Here is a 19,691-nt window from a genome sequence, read left to right on the forward strand (position 1 = left end):
GCTCCCCCGGCCCCCTCCACTTCTCCCGTTCCTCTCTCTCCACTGCTCCCTCCTCCCCTCCTCTCCTATCTTCCCTGTGCCTTGGACGGCAGACCCTCAGCACCACCATCCTCACTTTCCAGGACACAATTCCCCTCTGATCCAAGGAGGGAGACCCAGACAGGCGCATTGGAGATGCCAGGAGAAATAGACAGGAGACACCTAAAGTTCAGCAGGGTCCTCTCCCCAAGGGGTCTTAGGACCTGGGACCCTGAACTGAATCTCCCAAACTGAGAGGGAGTCAGGGAGGGTGCGTCAGACAGAAGAGCCCTTGTGAGCAGAGGTGTGGTGGCCCCTTGAGCAAGGCCTGAGGCTTCGGTGTCCCCATCAGCCAGGTGCCAGCCTCAGACCCTGGCACGGGTGCTCGGGATTAAGAGAGGTTTCCCACACAGCCCCAGCACAGCCCTATAGCCCTAAGGCCGGCACCCCCTGGGCCATGTCCTGGCCCCACCCTTCCTCTGCCACAGGCCCCAGCTGGTGGGTTGGCTCCCTGCCCGACAGCTGCCGCAGCCCGGCCTATTCTGGGCCACAGGCAAGGATTTATTCTGCGTTTTCTGAGCATATTGAATTCATTCATTAAGCTGGAATGGCTGCTGTGGGATGTAAACAATTATATTTTAAAAAGCCACAAACCCCTGAAGTGGCTGATGCTAGAAGGCATTCCTGCCGCCCCGTGCTTCGGGAGGGAGGTGTGAGGCAGCTGGAACCCCCAAGGGACCGGCTTCAGGTTGGCCCAGCAAAAGCCCCTCCCCTCTTTATGACCTCTGTTTTCCATAAGTAATAACAGCAGCTGACATTTATCAAGTACTTACAAGGGGCAGGTCCTATGCTAAGAGCTTTGTTCATCTCAGTGATTCAAAGGAGTAGGCACCATCACCCCATTTTACAGATGAGGAAACTGAGGCTCAGAGAGGGGAAAGGACTTGCCTAATGAGGGTGTATAGACACTCTCTGGGATCTCTTTTAGCCTTGCTCATCAGAGACTCCAGCGATCTATGGCTCAGTGAGGACTCCCATCATAAAAGCACGTCTCACCCTTCAGAGTCAGAGCATAGCGATACTGCTGACAGCAATGATGACGATGATGATGGAATTATTACCTGTCACTATTTGCTGAGTCTGCTCTCTGCCAGGCATGACTTAAGTGCTTTGTGTGGTTATTCCATTTAATCCTTGTAACCCGATATGGTTACAAGCTGAAGCTCCAATACTTTGGCCACCTGATTCGAAGAACTGACTCACTGGAAAAGACCCTGATGCTGGGAAGGATTGAAGGCAGGAGGAGAAGGGGACGAGAGAGGATAAGATGGTTGGATGGCATCACCGATTCAATGGACATGAGTTTGAACAAGCTCTGGGAGCTGGTGATGGAGAGGGAAGCCTGGTGTGCTGCGGTCCATGGGGTCGCAGAGAGTCGGACATGACTGAACGATATGGAGAATTACACCCTTTTTATGGTGAGTCAGTGGAGGCTCAGAAAGGCAAAGGAAGTTATTGAAGGTCCTAACTTGGAAAGGGGAGGAGCCCAGTTTGGGACCAGGGAGTTCTGTCTTTGAAGATTCCCCCCATTCATGCCATGTTTTGCTGCGTGGTCCATGGTGTCATGAATATGCGAGGGATTAGTAATCACACCTTTTCACGTGGTTCTTGCCCTGATGGGATTAAGCACTTAGCACAGCACCAGGCATGTGGTGAGTACTCCGAAAACATCCGCTGTTTTTCTGGGCTTCCCTTGGGCCCCAGCTTCAAAGGAGACAGTCTGATAAGTTGAGGGACCCCTGCTCAGCCTACCTTGCTGAGGGACCCCAGAATGTAGGAAGAGCATCAGACTGAGGGCCAGGTTTAATCCTGGTTTAAACTGTGTGGTTTAAACTGGTCAGTCACTCACCGGCTACTGGTCCCACCCCTCAAGCTGTTGCTCCTGCAGTTCCCCCAGGTGATGAGTGATGCCTTCCACAGAGCTTTCCCTGGTGACTCTGCTTCTCAGCTTGGATCAGCTGCCCTGGGGACACTCCCAGGCAGCGTCACATCCAGTGTCTTGTTTCATCCTTATAGTGACCCCCTGGGAGAGGAACCACCCCGCTGTATGGATATGGAAACTGAGGCTCAGATGTCCTGCTCGAGATCTCGCAGCCTGGTCTAAAACTGCCATATCTGGTTCTTCCCATGACCACCCACCACCCCAAAGATGCCATGGCAGTCTTTCCCCACCAGCTGCTTGATCAGTTAGTCCAGGAGACCCCTACCCTTGCTCCCTTTCTCCTATCAGCTGATGCACAGCAGCAGACTCATGGTGCTGAGCAGTCTTGCAGAAGAGTGGCCCGTTTTGCTTGGTTTAAGCAGATGCTGCTGCTGCTGACTTGTCCAGCAAGCCATTTTTGCCCGGAACACCATAGTATCCAGAGAGGTCCACTCATTGTCTTTCCAGTTGATGGTAGATTCTGAACAACTCAGCAATGATTTATCGGTGGCTTGTTGACCAGGCCTTATGGGGCTCACTCACTGTGCAGAGGGACAGATGACTTCTCTAAGATCTGTCCAGGTTTCTGGGGCTGCATGGCACCCAGGGGCAGCAGGAACAGGCAGGAAACGTAACACTCAGGAGGAGCCTTAAAGTTCTGGCCTCTAAGACAGCCCCATTTTCCAGGATCCCAACAACTGAACCTGACCTGGTATCCCTGGGCAGAAATCTCAGCGTGTGGTCATGGTTACAAAGGTTGATATTTATCCCACAGATCCTGCGCTTAGCGATCTGCACCTGTAACTCCACTGGCCCTTCACAGGAACGCCCTGGGGGTAGACGCCCATTTCACAGCGGAGGAAACTGAGGCTCAAAGAGGTGGCACGGTTTCCCCAACATCACCTGGCTTCGGCCAGCAGGGGTGGGATTTGAACCCAAGCAGTCTGTTTCTGCAACGTCGCCTTCTTCGGGGCACCCATGGCCTTTCAGGCTCATCTCCTCCCTGCAGGTGGCCCCTCCTTCACAGACCTCCAAACTGTAAACCTCTGTGTGAGATGTGAGCACCAGCATTACAGATAGGTCACATAACGGCCAGTGACTCAGCGGAAAAGTCACCTGGTCATTGATAAATGCAGGAGGCCACAGTAACTGATAGCAATTGAACTGACGGTGCCCAAGGGAAAGACGGTCGTGTCTTTTTTTTCCCTCTTTTTTTTGTATTGAACGTAAACAGGAAAACCTGCCTTTGCAGATGGATCTCAGCATCTCAGAGACTGCAGTTCCATCACTCTCCCTCACTCCTTCCCTTTTTTCTCTTTTCTTTCTCTCATTTCCGTTTGTTCATTCTTCTCTTCAAGTCCTAGCTTGCTTCTTCCCAGCAGAGTGATCTTGGGCAAGTGACTCAGGTACAATGATTTGCCCAGGGTCACCTGGTTAATGGAGGGCTCTTTCAGCTAAGCCACTGTTTCCTTCATGGGATGTTAGACCATCTTGGTCTGAAAGCATTCCCAGGCCACATCCGTCTGCACAGAACGTCCCTTTCTTGGAGCATCATACCATATTCCTTAAAGGCTCTGAGATGTCCTGCAGTTAAGAAACTTATGTTACCAAACAATGGGCAAAGTGATACCACACAGCATCCATTTCTCCCCAGGGAACACCTGGCCGTGTGGCCGCTCTGTCCTGCTCCACAGCCCTCTGGTCACCCAGGGAGTTTCTGCCCTTGGTAGCACGGTGGGTGGGGCCAGACCTCACCCCGTATGTACAGACAGTTTCTAGGGATAGACAGAGGCACACAACCAAAAGAGCAGCATGCCAAGAATTTGGCTCACTTCCAGAGAACCTTCTCTTGGCCTCAATAATTGAGTCACTCAGTCATGTTCTACTCTCTGTGACTCCATGGCCTGTAGCCCACCAGGCTCCCCTGTCCGTGGAATTCTCCAGCCAAGGATACTGGAGTGAGCAGCCATTCCTTTCTCCAGGGAATCTTCCCAACATAGGGATCGAACCTGGGTCTACCTGCTGCTTTGGAGGCAGATTCTTTACCGTCTGAGCCACCATGGAAGCCCAACTGAAGGAAAAACCAAACCAAATCATGTTACCTGGGATCAGCATCTGAGGCTGTCTCTGAGCCTTAGCACTGTAAATGGGCACAGAGGCTGAGATAAGGGTTCAGGGGCTAGAATCGCACGTGGGAGGTGATCCCAGGAAGCCCTGGGAGGGGCGTGGGGAAGGAAGGCAGCCCTAAGAGCCTGTCACCAGAACCAGCTACTTCTGCAGGCAGCTGGGGCTCCACTCTGCTAGAGGCTCTGGGGGTCAGCATAGAGCATAACCTGGAGCTGCTGCTGCTGCTACTGCTACTAAGTCACATCAGTCGTGTCCGACTCTGTGCGACCCCATAGACGGCAGCCCACCCAGAGCAACTGCTCTCAAAAGGCCTTACCTTCAGTCCCTGGGTCAGGAAGATCATGGAAACCCACCCCAGTGTTCTTGCCTGGAGAATCCCATGGACAGAGGAGCCTGGCGGGCTGTAGTCCATGGAGTCGCAGAGAGTCGGGCACGACTGAGCAACTAATGCTTTCAAACTTGCAGCCACTGGTTGAGGGCTGTTTGTTCCGTGGCACGTCCATCACACCCTGTGCTTGAGCAAATGCCCGTGTGAGCAAAGGCCTACAGCAGTGGGAGGACACCCCGGGGCAGACGGTGGCACAGCGGCAGCCTTCCTGCTCTGGTCCGCCCACCATGCTGCCTTCTGAAGTGTGGCCCTGTTGCCTTTTGACTTGACCTACAGCCCACATGTGTGCTCAGGCCAGGTCTGAAATGTGAGATCTTGGGGATCCCAGAGCTGCCCCTAACCCCATGCCATGACCAGAGGGCCCAGGGACCTAGACTCAAGGGCTGGTCACCATTTACGGCTGTGACTCGGGGCAGGGCGTTCCCCTCTCTGGGTCTTGGTGGCCTCTGCTGTAAATCAGGCCTAACAGCCTTCAGCCTGCACACCTCCCAAGGCAGCTGGGAGATGAGCCGGGGTCGTTCAGCCGTCCTCCCCCTCTGTGTAGACACATCAGGTGTGCATCCCCCAGGCCATGGCGAGATGCACGGACTGTGTTTCACTGAGCATAACTACAGAACTGGTGTCTGCAGGTAGTTCTTTCACAGAGAGCTGTGTCAAGGGTAGGCGGCCCTGTCAGAAAACATTGTATTTATGTAAATCCGGCCACACACAGGCAGGTGTGAGGCCAGGGGTTACCGATAAGTATTTTTCTGTGTGTCATGGGCCCTGAAGGCAAGCCACCCACTTCCTCTGGTGTTCCACTGGAGGGGAGGCTTGCTGAGTTGGACTCGGGGAAGTATGCTGCAGTACTACACGCTATGGGCAATTTAAGAGATTCTCAAGGGGAATTTTAAGCCTTTGACTCTGATTTTTCGCTCCGTTCTGGTTTCAGAACAATATCCCTGTATGAAGGCTCTTCTGCATGGGCCCAGGGTTAGCACACTGAAAGCTGAAGTCAGAAGACGCTAAGTTCAGATCTCGTGTCTGCCCGTTACCAGCCACGAGACCTCAGAAGGTTGCTCTCTTTGTGGCTCAGTGTCCTCATAAGCAGACCCTGGCTGCTCTGGTGCCCGTGTTCCCGTCCAGTCTGCCTTCTCCCCGCCACGGGTGCCAGCCCAGGGTTCTCAGCCCCCTCTGAGAAGGCCTGGCCTCCTCCCGGCTCTGTACAAAGACGTAGGGACCCACAGGATTGGGTTTGGCGCTTGGCCAGGCTTCAGGGGGCTGGAAGCAGAAATGCGTTTTCCCGGCAAGGCTCATGTGTGCCTCCTGGGTTTCACCAGCAGGATGCTGCACAGAGCGCTTGGAAATATACCCCTTAAGTCCAGCGGGACTTAGAGGCCTGCCTCGTCCATTTCCAGCGCCTCTTTTCAGACACAGCTGTCGCTGAGCCCCTTTGTGAGTGCTTGTAGCTCCTCAAGGCTACAGGTCACGGAGGGCAGGGTCCAGAGACCGTTTCAGAGGGTTGCAGTGGAGGCGATGGGGTGGGAGAGGGGAAGGGCATCGGCCACCTGGACAGTCGTGTTCTGTTGAGTTCACTTTCAGCCCCATCCTAGGAAGAGGATGTCTCATTCAGGGCTAGTAGCCTGCAACGCCTCTCTGTAATGCTTGCTAATCTCCATTATTTTTAGCAAAGAGAAAGCAGACCTCAGGCTCCCAGGTAACTGTATCTAATTAGAGTCTAATGGTATCTCTGTACGCACATTGTATTTATCTCTGCCTTCTGTTTGTGACAAATGATGGCAGTGTTGACTCAAAAACTAGCCCCCCATACACTGATGAGGGGGCAGGGAGAGACTGAAGAGGCAGCCCTTCCAGATGGGAGGGAGGCAGGTGTAACACACAAGGGAGCTGACACATGAGGCTTGTCTCCGGCGCTGCAAGGTGGGTGAGTCTCCACCCCTGCCCTCTAGGACCTTAGGGATTTATAGAGAGGCCGGCACTGGCCTGGGTCACAGAGCCCTTCTGGAGGGTCTCAGAAGCGCCCTGCTGTCTCAAGGCTGCGTCCTTGTAACAGTGCCCACTGCGGGAGTGGGGAGGGCTGGGTGGGCATTCCAGGGGCAGGGCAAAGGGTGACGCCCCTCCAGTTGCCCAGGGCCAGCTCACAGGCCACCCGGGTGCCACATCCTCTCAGTGACCGCCGACAAAAAATGGGCTCTCATTTAAGATAGTGCCATATAACATTTCCTTTCACTAGGTACTTACGGAAAGTGAAAAGATCAGTGATTCCACGTCAAAGAAAGTCTTACCTAAGGTCATAATATTCTCAAGGTGATATTGAAAGAGACTTCCCTGGTAGCTCAGATGGTAAAGAATCTGCCTGTGATGCAGGAGACCCAGTTCAGTCCTTGGGTTGGGAAGATTTCCTGGAGAATGGAATGGCTACCTCCAATATTTTTACCTGAAGAATCCCATGGACAGAGGAGCCTGGCAGGCTACAGTCCATATTGATTTTGGGGAAATAGTTCTTCCATTTAGCCTGATTTCTGGTGACTTCTGAATCAGTTTTCTCATCTGTAAAGTAGGAACGATACTGCTTTGGGGACTTTTGTGAAGATTCAGTAATAATAATAAGTAGTTAAGGCTTGTATGTACTGATTTTTTTCTGTGTCACACCCGGAACTCTAAGACAGGTGTTCTGACTCCAAAAGCCATGAGCTGAACAAAGATGACATGTTGAAGTAAGTGGGGTCGGTGAGTGGCAACTGTTACACTCTCGTTACTGTCATCGCCGTCATCACATCGTCCCCTCCACCATCCTCACCACATAATCACCACCATCGTTCTTACCTTCTTGATCGTTTTTTAAAGTGGCAGGACTTTTTTACTAGCCATGTAACCTCTCTGGATCTCAGTTTTATTATATGTAAAATGGGAATTATTTCTAAAATGGAGGTAATGAAATAATGTTCTTGAGAGAATCAGTACTGAGTAACTGGCGTGTAGGAGGACCTTGATAAGCAGTGGCCAGCGCTTCTTATTGGGCTTCCCTGGTGGCTCAGCTGGTAAAGAATCTGCCCGCGATGCAGGATGCCTTGGTTCAATCCCTGGGTGGGGAAGATCCCCTGGAGAAAGAAATGGCTACCCACTCCAGGTGGATATTGTCAAAGCCCCAGATAAAGTCTTTCCCCACACTTCCAAATTTTTCTTAAACCAGGCAGATTCTTTAAGATGTCTGTTTGAAGAATGATACCCTTATGATCTTTTTCTGATGGATTGAGAAGTCTCTGTTGGCAGCTGTGATTCTTATTTCAAAGAAAGAAACACATAGATGGGAAGATAGGAAATGGGAGAAAATTATTTTAAGAGTAGAACTGTAGTTCGCCTTAGTAAATCATTAAATTTTAAAATTTGGATTACAAAATTAGTACAGAACCACTGCAGAAAGCGTTTGAATATATCTCCTTTTCCTTATTTATATAGCAGCTTAGAGTGATTTACACAATTGATGCCATACTACAGTATGAGTTTTTCTAGTCCTTTTCGTTTAATGTTACCATATAAGCATTGCTCATGTTGTATAGGCTTTGTTGCTGATGTTAAGTGGCGTTATAATAGCCCATAGAGAGGATGATATTTTTAATTGTTTTGGAAAAGTAACTACGCAGGTGGCAGCTTAGTAGGACAGACGTGTCTCTTGGGAAAGCTGGCTCCTGCCCGAGGCCGACAGCTGGGGCCAGGCCCTGTGGTTCAGGCTTCTGCTGCGGGTGGGCGGCCCAGAGGCTGGGAGGCGGCAAGATCCCCTACCCATCGCCCGCCCAGGACCTCACCACCCTCCTCTGCTCTGTCCCCCGCGCAGTGGGCCGGAAGCAGTTCATGCGCTTTGAGTGGGCCAACCATGCAGCAGAGGCCTTGGGCTGCGAGTACGAGGAGCTGAACACGGCCACTTTCAAGCACCACTTGCGACAGATCATCGAGCAGGTGACGTCTGGGCCGAGCCGGCGGAGCCTGGAGGGTGAAGAAGCGAGCTCAGGTACCACACCGCGGGCTCCCTGGGTGGGCTGGGTCCCTGCGGAGCCACCCTCTGGGGACAGACCAGCATCCTCTCACTATTCATCAAGGATTTATTGAGGGTCTACTGTATGTGGACCTTCTAGGTGCAAATGAAGCTGCTTCTGAGGAAATGGGCTTGGCCCTTCCTGCACAGTGCTCTGTCCTGGTCAGACGCTGCTGAAACCTGGGAGGGGGCACTAGGGATGGTGCCAAGGGACCATGGCCTTTCCACTGCATGTGCTCTTTGCTGAGCCCCTACTCTAGGTGGAAGACTGACCTGCCACAACGAAATAAGGCCAAGAGGGTTGGTCTGGTGGGGAGGACAGTAGATAAGGTTAGAGAGCTCACAGAATAGTCTATAAATGGAGTTTTATTTTCATACTGAGGGAAGCCATGGAGGGGCACAGGCAGGGTAATGGCATGATTAGTTTATTCTGCGTGAAGCCCAGCCTGGATGAAGAGCAAGGAGTGGGTGGGAACCGATACAGGTCACCCTGGTGAGGTGGTGGAGGCTGGACAAGGGATGGGTGGACCAGATGGGCGGAGGTGGGCCAGTTCAAGGTCTAGTTTACAATTAGAGCTGTTGGCATGAGCCCTGGGCAGAAGCAAGGGGCCAGGGCGCCTTCTAGGACTTGAGTCTGAGCAGCCGGAGGAATGGGGGTGCTTTGAACTGACGTGGAGCAGGGCAAGCAGGAGCACCCTTACACTGCACCTGCGCAGGCGGGTCTGCTGAGTCCCAGGTCTGCAGCCTCGGCGGCCAGATGCTTCGGCTGTAGAAGGTGAGGGCAGAGGACTCCTCAGAGCCCCGGGTATCTTAGAACTCTCCAAGAGGAGCTCTCCGGAGACTGCAGAGTCTGGGTTTAGCGGGTAGCACTGTTTTGAACTGTGGTTTTAGCACCATCTGTTAGAGGTCCCTTGGATCCACAGGGCTGCTCCACCTGCCAGGGACTTCAGCTTGATGGCTGATGTCGTAGACTTCACTGCCATCCAGTTCTGCGCTCTGGTGTAAGCTGGGGTCTGCCTAATGGTTACGCCTCCTCTCCGACACGGGTGCACACGCACAGGCACACGCTGGTGCCATGTACAGGCATGTGTGCACATGCGCGTGTGCACACACCTGCACTCACATGCATGGCACATGCATGCACACCGTGCACATGTGTACACACACACAGAAGCACAGTTACAAGTACGCACTGCTTTGTGAAGCTAAGTCAGCCTCGCAGCCTGAGATCTCAAGGGCAGATGTTAAGCAGGAAGGGGACCAGCAGGTTTGAGAGAGATGCTGGGAGGCTGTGGGTTGCCTAGCAACGACCCAGGATGCAGGTGGAGTTAAAGCAGGGATGGGAAATGCTTTGGGGCTGCAGCGGGCGGCCTGGAATGTACAAGCAAAACTATTTCTCCAAGCCCTAGGGCCTGCAAATTTGCGAACTGTTTCCAGTTCCGTGGCTGGAACCAACACCTAAGGGTCAGTGTTTGAGATACGAGCCCCACTCCTTACCCCACTCTGCTCAGTGCCCCTTAATCAAGGCTGGCTGTTCTAATGGGACCCGTGTGTGTTTATACAAAACTGAGGCTACCATTGTAATAGTTTTCTAAGCTTTTTTTATTCCTCCTAACACTATATGCAGGCACTTTTCCATCTCATTCAATATTCTTCTAGACCTGACTTGAAGCATTCTATTATATGGTTGGACTACAAATTATCTATCCCATTTGCTATTTTTTGGATATTCGAGCTGTCTTGAAAAAGTGATTTTTTGCCAATTTAATGAACAATTGGGAGAATCTGTGTACCTAGAAATCTTTGTTTCTCTGCATATTTCAATACAATAAAATCCTAAGAGCAAAGTTATTAAGTCAACATGTTACGGCTTCTGCTGTGAAACTGCCAAATTTCCCCCTAGAAAGGGGGAACAATAGATATTTACTGAGTACTGTGTGAGAGAAATTGGAATTTGGAGCCAACAGACTCAGAATCAGTCCCCATCCTTGGGGCACTCTCAGTGGGGGGCAGGGTGGGAGACACAGACTAACAAAATAACCGGAAAGTCAAGATGAGCTGCGGTCAGTGCTGTAAAACTAGGGTCCATGTGTCCTCCGGTGGCCCATTCACTTCACTCAGCACAACGTCCTCCGGGTTCATCCGTGTTGGTGCAAATGGCAGGATTTCCTTCTTTTTTGACTTTTGAATAATATGCTACTTATATCAGAAATCTAAAGTAGTCCAACTTAGACACAAAGTGGAATGGTGGTTACTGGGACAGGGGTAGAGAGGGAGGGGGAAATGAGACATTTTGATCACAAAGTACATAGTTTCATTTAGTCGAGAGGAAAAAACCCTAGAGGACAGACAGAGCGATCAGTAGATGAATATCTCCACTGTACAACAGAGTGCCTGCAGTTGGCAGTAATGTATTCTGTACGTAAAAATCTGTTAATCTTATGTTAAAAGTTCCTCTCTCTCCCTCTCTCACAGACACACACAGACACACACACACACACACAAACACACAGGAAAGAAACTTTTAGAGGTGATGGTTATGTTTATGGCACATCTATGGTGATGATGTCATGGGTTTATGCTTCAAACTTATCAGGATGTACGATTAAAAATGTACAGGTTTTTTTGTATGTCAATCGTATCTCAGTTTGAAAAGTAAATTTTTCAAAAAAAGTAAGGGGACGTCCCTGGTGGTCCAGTGGGTTAAGACTCTACTTTCAGTACAGGGGGCATGGGTTCAATCCTTGGTGGAGGAACTAAGATCCCACATGCTGCATGTAACAGCCAACAATAATAATAATAATAACAATGATGATAATAAGGAGTCTGCAAACACCGTTTACTTTCCAAGTAGCCCCATGAGGCTAACCTAGCTCAGTGTTATTTGGCCCTCAGTGTCTTCAGCAGTGAAATGGGCGTACCTACCTCCATAAATAAAAATAAAGAGTTTTTTTTTTAAAAAAAAGGCAAGATAGTCCTGAGAACTAGCCTAATGGGTTCGTGGCAGTGGTTACGGCAGGCTTCCCTGAGAAGGTGACATTGGCTGACCAGGAATCACAATGGAGGAGAGGTAGGGTCAGGCCACACAGGACCCTGGAGGACCTGACAAGACACTTGAACTTGATCCTAAGGACATGAGTAATTTCAGCAGCAGGGTGATGTGTGTGTGTGGTGGTGGAAGGTGCTCTAAGGCCAGCAGTGACGTCCCTGGCCCCAGGCAAGGTCCTGACCGCGGGATGCCCACCCTCCTCTCTTCCCCACTGCAGGGCTCAAGATGACGGGCGTGGAGTGTGTGGAGGGCATGGCCTCCGGCCTGTACCAAGAGGTCTTTGCCGCCGTGGTCTCGCTCATCAACAGGTAACGGCAGCCTTCCCTCTGGTATAGAAGTGGTCTCTTTGCAGCACGTGAATGAGCCCAAGCCTGGGGAGTTTAGCAGAGTGGGGTTCTGTTGAGCTGGAGAGTGGGTTTTGAGCTGGATGGTGCTGGCTTTAATTCTACCTTGGCCACCCACGGGCTGTGTGACTTTGGCAGATCAGTTCACCTCTCTGACCTCCCCTTGTGCACCTGTGAAATATTCAATAGGTCTGTTCCCCAGGGTCACTGCAAAGATTAAAAGAAGTCAATAAGGGACTCCCCTGGCAGTCCAGTGGTTAAGAATCCGCGCTTCCATTGCAAAGGGCATGAGTTCAGTCCTTGGTCAGAGAACTAAGATCCTGCATGCCGCGTGGTACAGCTAAAAAATAAATAAAAATAAATTTAATAAGAAATCAATAAAAAATAAAAGATAAATTTAAAAATGTCTGTGAACAACTCTTCTTAAATTGTGATCATAAAACACTGCAGATATCTGCAGGTAATACTACTGGGAGCCTGTGTTCTCTATCATGGGGAGTGCCGCTCTGAACCCTGGGAAATCTAAGCAGTTCCAGTGGGGCCGATCCAGAGCTTGTGGAAGGGCTTCCCCCCCTCCTCTGTGTAAGCGGGAGGCGTAATTAGGCTTCCGACATCCTGTTCAAGGGATGAGGCTGGTGCGTAGCAGCAGCGCAGCTGGGGTTCTCTGCAGACATAGAGTCGGCTCCCTCTCTTCCTGCTGGAGTAATTACCCTCTGAGATTGCAGACACATTATCTAGAAACCAGGGGATCGTGCGTGCTCAGGGGAAGAAGCATTTATCGGTGAATTGCAGAAAGTGGGTGGCTGCTTCCTGTTTGGCTCTGGGGTTCTGGGAGCCCGAATCCGGGAAATGGGTGTATTGGTGATGACGACACTTGCCCGTCCTGCCATTTACAAGCATCCAGCAGGCGTCTGGCTTTCTGAACATTAACTCACTTAATTTTCAAGCATGTCTGTGTGCTGTGTCTTATTGGCCCCATTTTATAGATGGAAAACCTCAGAAAATAACAGCGAAGCGCTTGAGTTCAAATGTAGGACTCTCCAAAGCATCTAACTGCTCATGCTGATGGGAATAATAGCAGAAAACACTGAGCACTTACCACGTTCAGAGCCATGGACGTTTTATCACACCCAGCCCTCCTACCAGCCTTCTGAGTTCGTCTCCATCGTTAGCCCTTCCACGGCGGACGTTCAGAGACTCTGGGCAACTCTGCCAAGACACGCAGCCCCGCTATGGCTGAGCAAGGGTTGGAACCCACATGTGACTCTAGAGTCTCTTAACTCTTGGTTTTTGATGCAAATAGTCCCTTCTCCATCCACCCTCATAGATTTGTCAAGAGGATCCAGGGAGGTGAAGAGAGAGAGAGAACTTTGTAAACTGAGGCAGATACGGAACAAAGTTGTTTTTCTGATGCCACGTGTCACTAAGAAAGAAAAGGAGGCTCTAGTCAACGTTATAGTAAATTTGTGGTGCAGCCTTAAGCAAGTATTTTCTCCAGTCTTGGCCTGGTGGAGAGAGCATGTGTCCTAATGGCCTGCAATGTCCAGGGGAGGCACTTCCCATACTTTAGCTCCTTTTTTTTTTTTCTTTGCAGCCCCTGGGTCTTCCTATTCATCCCTCCCACCATTTAACATTGGGGGAAACCCATGTTCAGAGAGGTTAAGTAACTTTCCCAAAGTCACACAGCCCACAGGAAGTGTGTTCTGCTGGGTCTGCAGACCTGCCCAGCATGCTGCCCTGGTTTCTCCATCTCTGTGATGGGGGAGCGGGGGGCCTGGACCAGAAGGGCTCTAAGATTCCATGTCCTCTCGGGGCCCCTTTCCTTTCCCCCACAGATCCTTCTCCTCCCACCACCTCTCCATGGCCTCCATCATGGTGGTGGACTCTCCGGGCTTTCAGAACCCCCGGCACCAGGGCAGAGACCGGGCTGCCACCTTCGAGGAGCTGTGCCACAATTACATCCACGAGCGCCTGCAGCTGCTCTTCTACCAGCGGACCTTCGTCTCGGCGCTGGAGCGATTCCGGGAGGTATGGCTGGGCTGGGCTGGGGCTTCTGGTGCTCATCCTGGATTTAGCTTCATGCTGTCTGGTCCAGCACTGATTAAAACCCAAACTGCAGGCCTCGCTGCCAGGGCCTCTGCTCCTCCCCCATCTCCCTCTGTCTCCCATGGCCTCTTACACTTCTCTTACGGTTCAGAGCTTGGGGCTCCTCAGGCCCTGCTCCCACAGCTATCCCTTGTTTGGGCTGATCAGTTCCTCCTCACCCACACACCCAAGCTGAAGTGTTCTCCAGCAGTTAGGTTGCAGCCTCTGTGTGGAAGGCCCTTCATGCCCTTTTCACCTGTGGGTGAAAATCGTGTGGTTTACACAGTCTCTGGGTCATAACATGGGAGCATCCACCAAAGGTGAATATGCAGCAGCCCTCCAGGAGGCTCTGCATGCGGGTCAGGATGTTCAGGCTCATTCCTGCATGCCTGCCTTTACTTCGTTAAAAAAAAGTTAAATTGAACTATGACATTTACACAGACAAGTGCCTAAATCCAGAGTATACGTCTCATCTTGGTGAATTTGTCCAGCTGAGCACACTCACACAGCTACCACCCAGGGGAGAGGAGACATCGCCAGCACCCCAGATGCCCCCTGGCATCTACTCCCTCCTTCCTCCCTGGTGTTACCACACCTTCTAAAGACACTGTTTTGAACATTTGATGAAGTGGTCTAGAAAATGCCTAATCTGTATTAGGCATTCTGCATGTGGTAGCATCCATCATGTTTTTCCCCATAATATTTCACTTTATTTCTTATTATCAAAGTAAAACATGTTCTTTATTTAAAAACTGGCAAGTGCAAATCAGTGTCCAGAAGCAGAAAATACCATCTCCTTTACCCCAGCACCCAGAGGCAACCACTGTTACCTCTGTCAGTATCTTACGCCAGCCATTTCCCCATACATGGTCTTCTCTGTAGATTTCACGTCCATCTATATACGATTCTGTTGTTTGCTTTTTCTTCATAGCCTTATGTTGTTCACATTTCCTCCACCATTCACAGCTCTTAGAAAGGATGCATGTCTCTGGTTGCGTCAGATTCTATCTCAGCTCTCCTTTGGACCCCTGGGTGATTTCCACATTTGTTCAGTAGTCAAGTCGTGTCTGACTCTTTGCAGACACGACTGCCCATGGACTGCAGCACACCAAGCTTCCTGTCCCTTACCATCTCCCGGAGTTTGCCTGGGAGATTTCCACATCTATGCTGTTAGAAACAACACCGTGATGAATATCTTTGAACATTGCATGGTCTGGACATTTCTGATTACTTTTGTATGCCAGCTGTTGTTTTCCAGAGTTTGTTTGTTCTCTCTAGCACTCAGCCCAGCACTTATTGGGTGCTCAGTAAATATTAGAAGGGTCTGCACTGAGTCGTCAGTTCCTGATAACCTCACCATGATTGCTGACAACCCTGCAGGATGGACAATATTAGGATGCTCTTGGGATCCTGGTCTGTATCCTTTCTTCTCATACCAAGGCTAAAAGGATAAAAACAAAGAACCTGATTAAACATGGGCAAAGGGCTTCTCTGGTGGCTCAATGGTAAAGAATCCACCTGCCAATGTAGGAGGCATGGGTTCAATCCCTGGTCTAGGAAGATCCCACATGTCTTGGAGCAGCTAAGCCCACGCACCACATCTACTGAGCCTGTGCTCTAGAGTCTGGAAGGTGCAACTGTTGAAACAGGCACACCCTAGAGCCCATGCTCTGCAACAGAAGCCACTGCAGTGAGAAGCCTGCACAACTAGAGAGTAGCCCCTGCTTGCCACAACTGAGAAGAGTCCACGCAGCAACAAAGACGGCACAACCAAAGATAAATAAGAAAATGGTTAAACAGGCAAAGGAATGAATAGCTGTTTCTCCAAAATAGATGAGCAAATGGCCAATAAACACATGAAAAGATGTTCAGCATCACTAGTTTAGGGAAATGCAAATCAAAACCACACTGAGATACCATTTCACACCCACTAAAAATAAACAAAAAGTAAGAACTGCTGGGGAGGATGTAGAGGAGCTGGAACCCATGGGGACTGCTGGGAATAAAAAGTGGTGCAGCTGCCGTGGAAAACAGTATGGTGTTTAATCAGAAAATTAAAAATAGAACAACCATTTGATCCAGAAATTCCACTTCTGGGTATCCACCCTAAAGGATTCCAAGCAAGGTCTCAAAGAGAGATTTGTACACCAGTGTTCATGACAGCATTACTCGTAATAGCCAACAGGTGGAAGCATCGCATGTGTCCATCAGTGGATGAATGGATAAACAAATGTGATGTTTTCATACAAGGGGCTGTCATTCAACTATAAAAAGGAAGGAAATCCTGACACATGCTGGGACTGGATGAGCCTTGAGAACACTATACTAAGCAAGTCAGCAAGTCAGCACTATACTGCAGCAAGTCAGTCACAGAAGGACAAATCCTGTGTGATTCTGCTCATGTGAGATGCTTAGAGTGGTCACACTCATAGAGACAGAAATGGGGAGGGGAAGCAGGGAGCTCGTGTTTACTGGATGCCGAGTCTCAGTTTTGCAAGATGAAAAGTTTTGGGGCTGGATGGTGGGGAAGGCTACACAACGATGTGAATGTGCTTTCTGCCGATGAGCTACGCCCTTAAAAATGCAGACTTCCCTGGGGGTCCGGAGGCTAAGGTGCCACACCCCCAATGCGGGGACCCAGGTTTGCTCCCTGGTCAGGGACTAGGGGCTTCCCTGGTGGCTCAGACGGTAAAGAATGCGCCTGCAGTGCGGAGGACCTGGGCTCGATCCCTGGTTCTGGAAGATCCCCTGGAGGAGGCCACGGTAACCCACCCCAGTACTCTTGCCTGGAGAATCCCCACGCACAGAGGAGCCTGGCAGGCTGCAGTCCCTGGGGTCACAAAGAGTCAGACACGACTGAGCACAGCACAGGGCAGGGCAGGGAAACTAGAGCCCACACGCCGCAAACAAGACCCTGCACCACCAAATAAATAGTTTAAGTGGTAAATTTCATGCCATGTGTATAGTGCCACGATGAAAAATAACAGTAAAAAGGGCCAAGGTGTGAGATTCAAGCCCTCGCTTCTCTTCAGCCTCCTCCAGACGTTTCTTCCCCCTCAGCTCGCGGAAGGAACTGATGCTGAACTTGTGTGACTTTCTAGGAAGATGTTCCTGTGCAGTTTGACCTCCCGGAGTCGTCCCCGGGGACCTCGGTGGCCGTGGTGGATCAGACCCCCTCACAGGTAACACAGGGCCCCGTGAACCACGGCTCTCAGATGCCTCTTGGGCTTTATATCGAAATACTGGCGGATTGGAGTCTTTGACCTACTAGATCATAGCTCTGTTCGCACCTTAAATGACCCATGGATTCTTCAAAACACTGACCCTGGGGACCCCCTCCCAGATTCTGTGTTGATTGGTCTGAGGGTGTAGCCTAGACAACCAGCATTTCAATCCCATCAGGTTGAGAGTCTGAGTTGGCATCTTAGAATGCAGTCATGCCTGCAGTCTGTGGACGGAGCCGGGGCTCCAGGGCTGGTACCCGGTGACCTCCAGGCACTGTCACCTGGCAAGGTCAGGTGTTCAGACGAAGATGCTGCACCCAGCAGAGACCGGGACAGTCGGGGGCCCCTGGGGATGGAGAATGGGGGTGATGCTGGATGCAGGCCCCTGAGCTCCCTGGAGGCAGACAGACTTTAGTTTGGGGATCCCCGAGTCTTTGGCTCCCTCTTCCTGCCCCCAGAACCCACTGTGCTGACCCCTGATCTGCCGCTCTGCTCAGCCCTCTCTCAGCAGTCCATGACCATCACACTGGAATTTGGCCTCCTTCATTGCCCCACCCCCCAACTCCCCCCAACCTGCTGTAAAAGAAAGGGCTCAGGCCGTGGAACTTGCCGGGTTCCAAGCTGATCTTGGTGACCTTGGGCGCGTCACTTCTCCTCTCTGAACCTCGGCTTTCTCATCACCCAAATGGGAACAACAGGTAGTACAACTGGGTTGTCCTGAACACCTGTGAGATCTGGGACAAACAGCCCCACAGGGTGGGTGACGCCCAGTAGGTGTCCTGCTGGTCACGTTTCTCCTGCACTTGGGCACCTTTTCCTGGTTCCCTGGCTTCTCTCAGCTCGCAGCGGGCTGCACCTTGTCCTGCAAAGCACTCTTGACTATGAGCCCTGCCGGCCCTTCACGGCTGCTTCTGCTGCTCCCTGGTGCCTCTCGGGCTGGGTCCCTGTCCCTGTCCTGCTTCCTCCCTTCCTGGGAGGGGAGAGCCTGAGGGACCACCCAGACAGTGTGAGGAGGAAAAGATCCTGGTGTCCCCAGGACTCCTGGGCAGTGGCTGGGACAGCTGGGAGGGGCTGGCTATAGATTTAAGCTCCAGCAAGAGAGGCCATGGTGAAGACCCAGGATCCCAGGGGCAGGTACACTTGTGCCCTGGGCCTCTCCATGTGACCCTGGACGTGTCCCTTCCCCTCGCTGGACCCCTCTCAGAGGGGTGTGGACTGATATTCCTGTGTCAGAGTGAGCAACTGTCCTGGTTACCAGGGACGTTGCTAAATTGGCATTGAAATCCTCGTGTCCTGGGAAGCCCCGACCCTGGGCACACTGGGACCGTTGGCCATCATACACGTCACATTTCCTCTTTAACTGTCTGACACCATGTTTGGACGCATCAGCTCACTGGGGACCCTCGGATAAGCCCTGCAGATCCCCAGGCCTCTCCCCGTCTCCCACGTGTGGAGATGCAGGGGTCGCCTGGAGGGTCTCTGATGCTGGTGCTGGATTTAAAATTTCATATCTGTGTGGTTGAGGCAAGTTCACTTTCTCTAAGATGTTCTTGGTGCCTTTTTCCTCTCGAGATTTTACTATAAAAAATACAAAGACTTCTAAGAGGACGTGATGGGGATGGGATTCATCCTTTCATGTTAGGCTGCGCACGAGGAGACCAGCTGCCCACGTGGAGCCAGGGATGTGTGGTGTACAGAGGGCTCGCTTTGGTTAAATCCTCACCTTGGAGGACAGTGTTGTCAGTCTCCATTTTGCAGAAGAGAAGATGAGCCTCAGAGAGGGGCAATAAGTTGCCTGGGGTCATCCAGGATATGAAGACAGAGGCAGGATCCAGACCCTTGTAACCAAGAGATTGGTAGTCCCGTGGCTTCTCCACTGAGAGTCTGGGGGTGAGCCGAGCATGGTTCCAGAGCAGCATGTCTGAGTCCTGATGCCTGGGCCACAGACCCCTGACTCCCTAGGTGAGATGAGAAGTCTCTTTCGGGAGGCTCCTCAGTGTATCCTGGGTCTCCCTCCAGGTGCGCCTGTCAGCTGGAGGAGGTGCCGAGGACTCCAGGGGCCTTTTCTGGATCCTGGACGAGGAGGTCCGGGTGGAGGGCTCCCAGGACAGCGTGGTGCTCGAGCGCCTCTGTGCCACCTCTGAGAAGAAAGGAGCTGGAGCTGAAGGTGAGGGAGGGAGCCGGGGTGGGGGGGGGTGCTCCTCTCCTCATCATCTCTCCCGGTGGGAGTTGGACTCTGTCTCCTCAAAGCCCTGACAAGGCCTGCACTCGGGGGGCTGTGCACCTGCCTGGGTGTGTGCCTTCATTCATTCGTGTGCTCATCCATTCATGATTTCATCATGTGTTCTGAGTGGGCTCTAATCTACACGGAGGCAAACAGCCTGATTAGACCCCTGTCCTTGCTGGGGAGAGGGAGGGGTGGGAGATGACAAGCTGACACAT

General features: G+C 51.5%; 1 protein-coding gene across 1 annotated transcript in view; it reads left to right on the top strand.

Moving 5' to 3' along the window:
• The window catches only part of MYO18B (myosin XVIIIB), a 232,628-nt gene that overhangs the window by 53,040 nt on the left and 159,897 nt on the right, over window positions 1-19,691 (top strand). Inside the window, exons 13-17 of the mRNA XM_010828851.1 lie at window positions 8,350-8,523; window positions 11,814-11,904; window positions 13,776-13,968; window positions 17,127-17,207; window positions 19,269-19,416. Of these exons, the coding sequence (XP_010827153.1) occupies window positions 8,350-8,523; window positions 11,814-11,904; window positions 13,776-13,968; window positions 17,127-17,207; window positions 19,269-19,416 (687 nt within the window). The remainder of the gene's footprint in view (window positions 1-8,349; window positions 8,524-11,813; window positions 11,905-13,775; window positions 13,969-17,126; window positions 17,208-19,268; window positions 19,417-19,691) is intronic.

Source organism: Bison bison, unplaced genomic scaffold (assembly GCF_000754665.1).
Source record: "Bison bison bison isolate TAMUID 2011002044 unplaced genomic scaffold, Bison_UMD1.0 scf7180017864495, whole genome shotgun sequence".
Classification (NCBI taxonomy): Eukaryota; Metazoa; Chordata; class Mammalia; order Artiodactyla; family Bovidae; genus Bison; species Bison bison.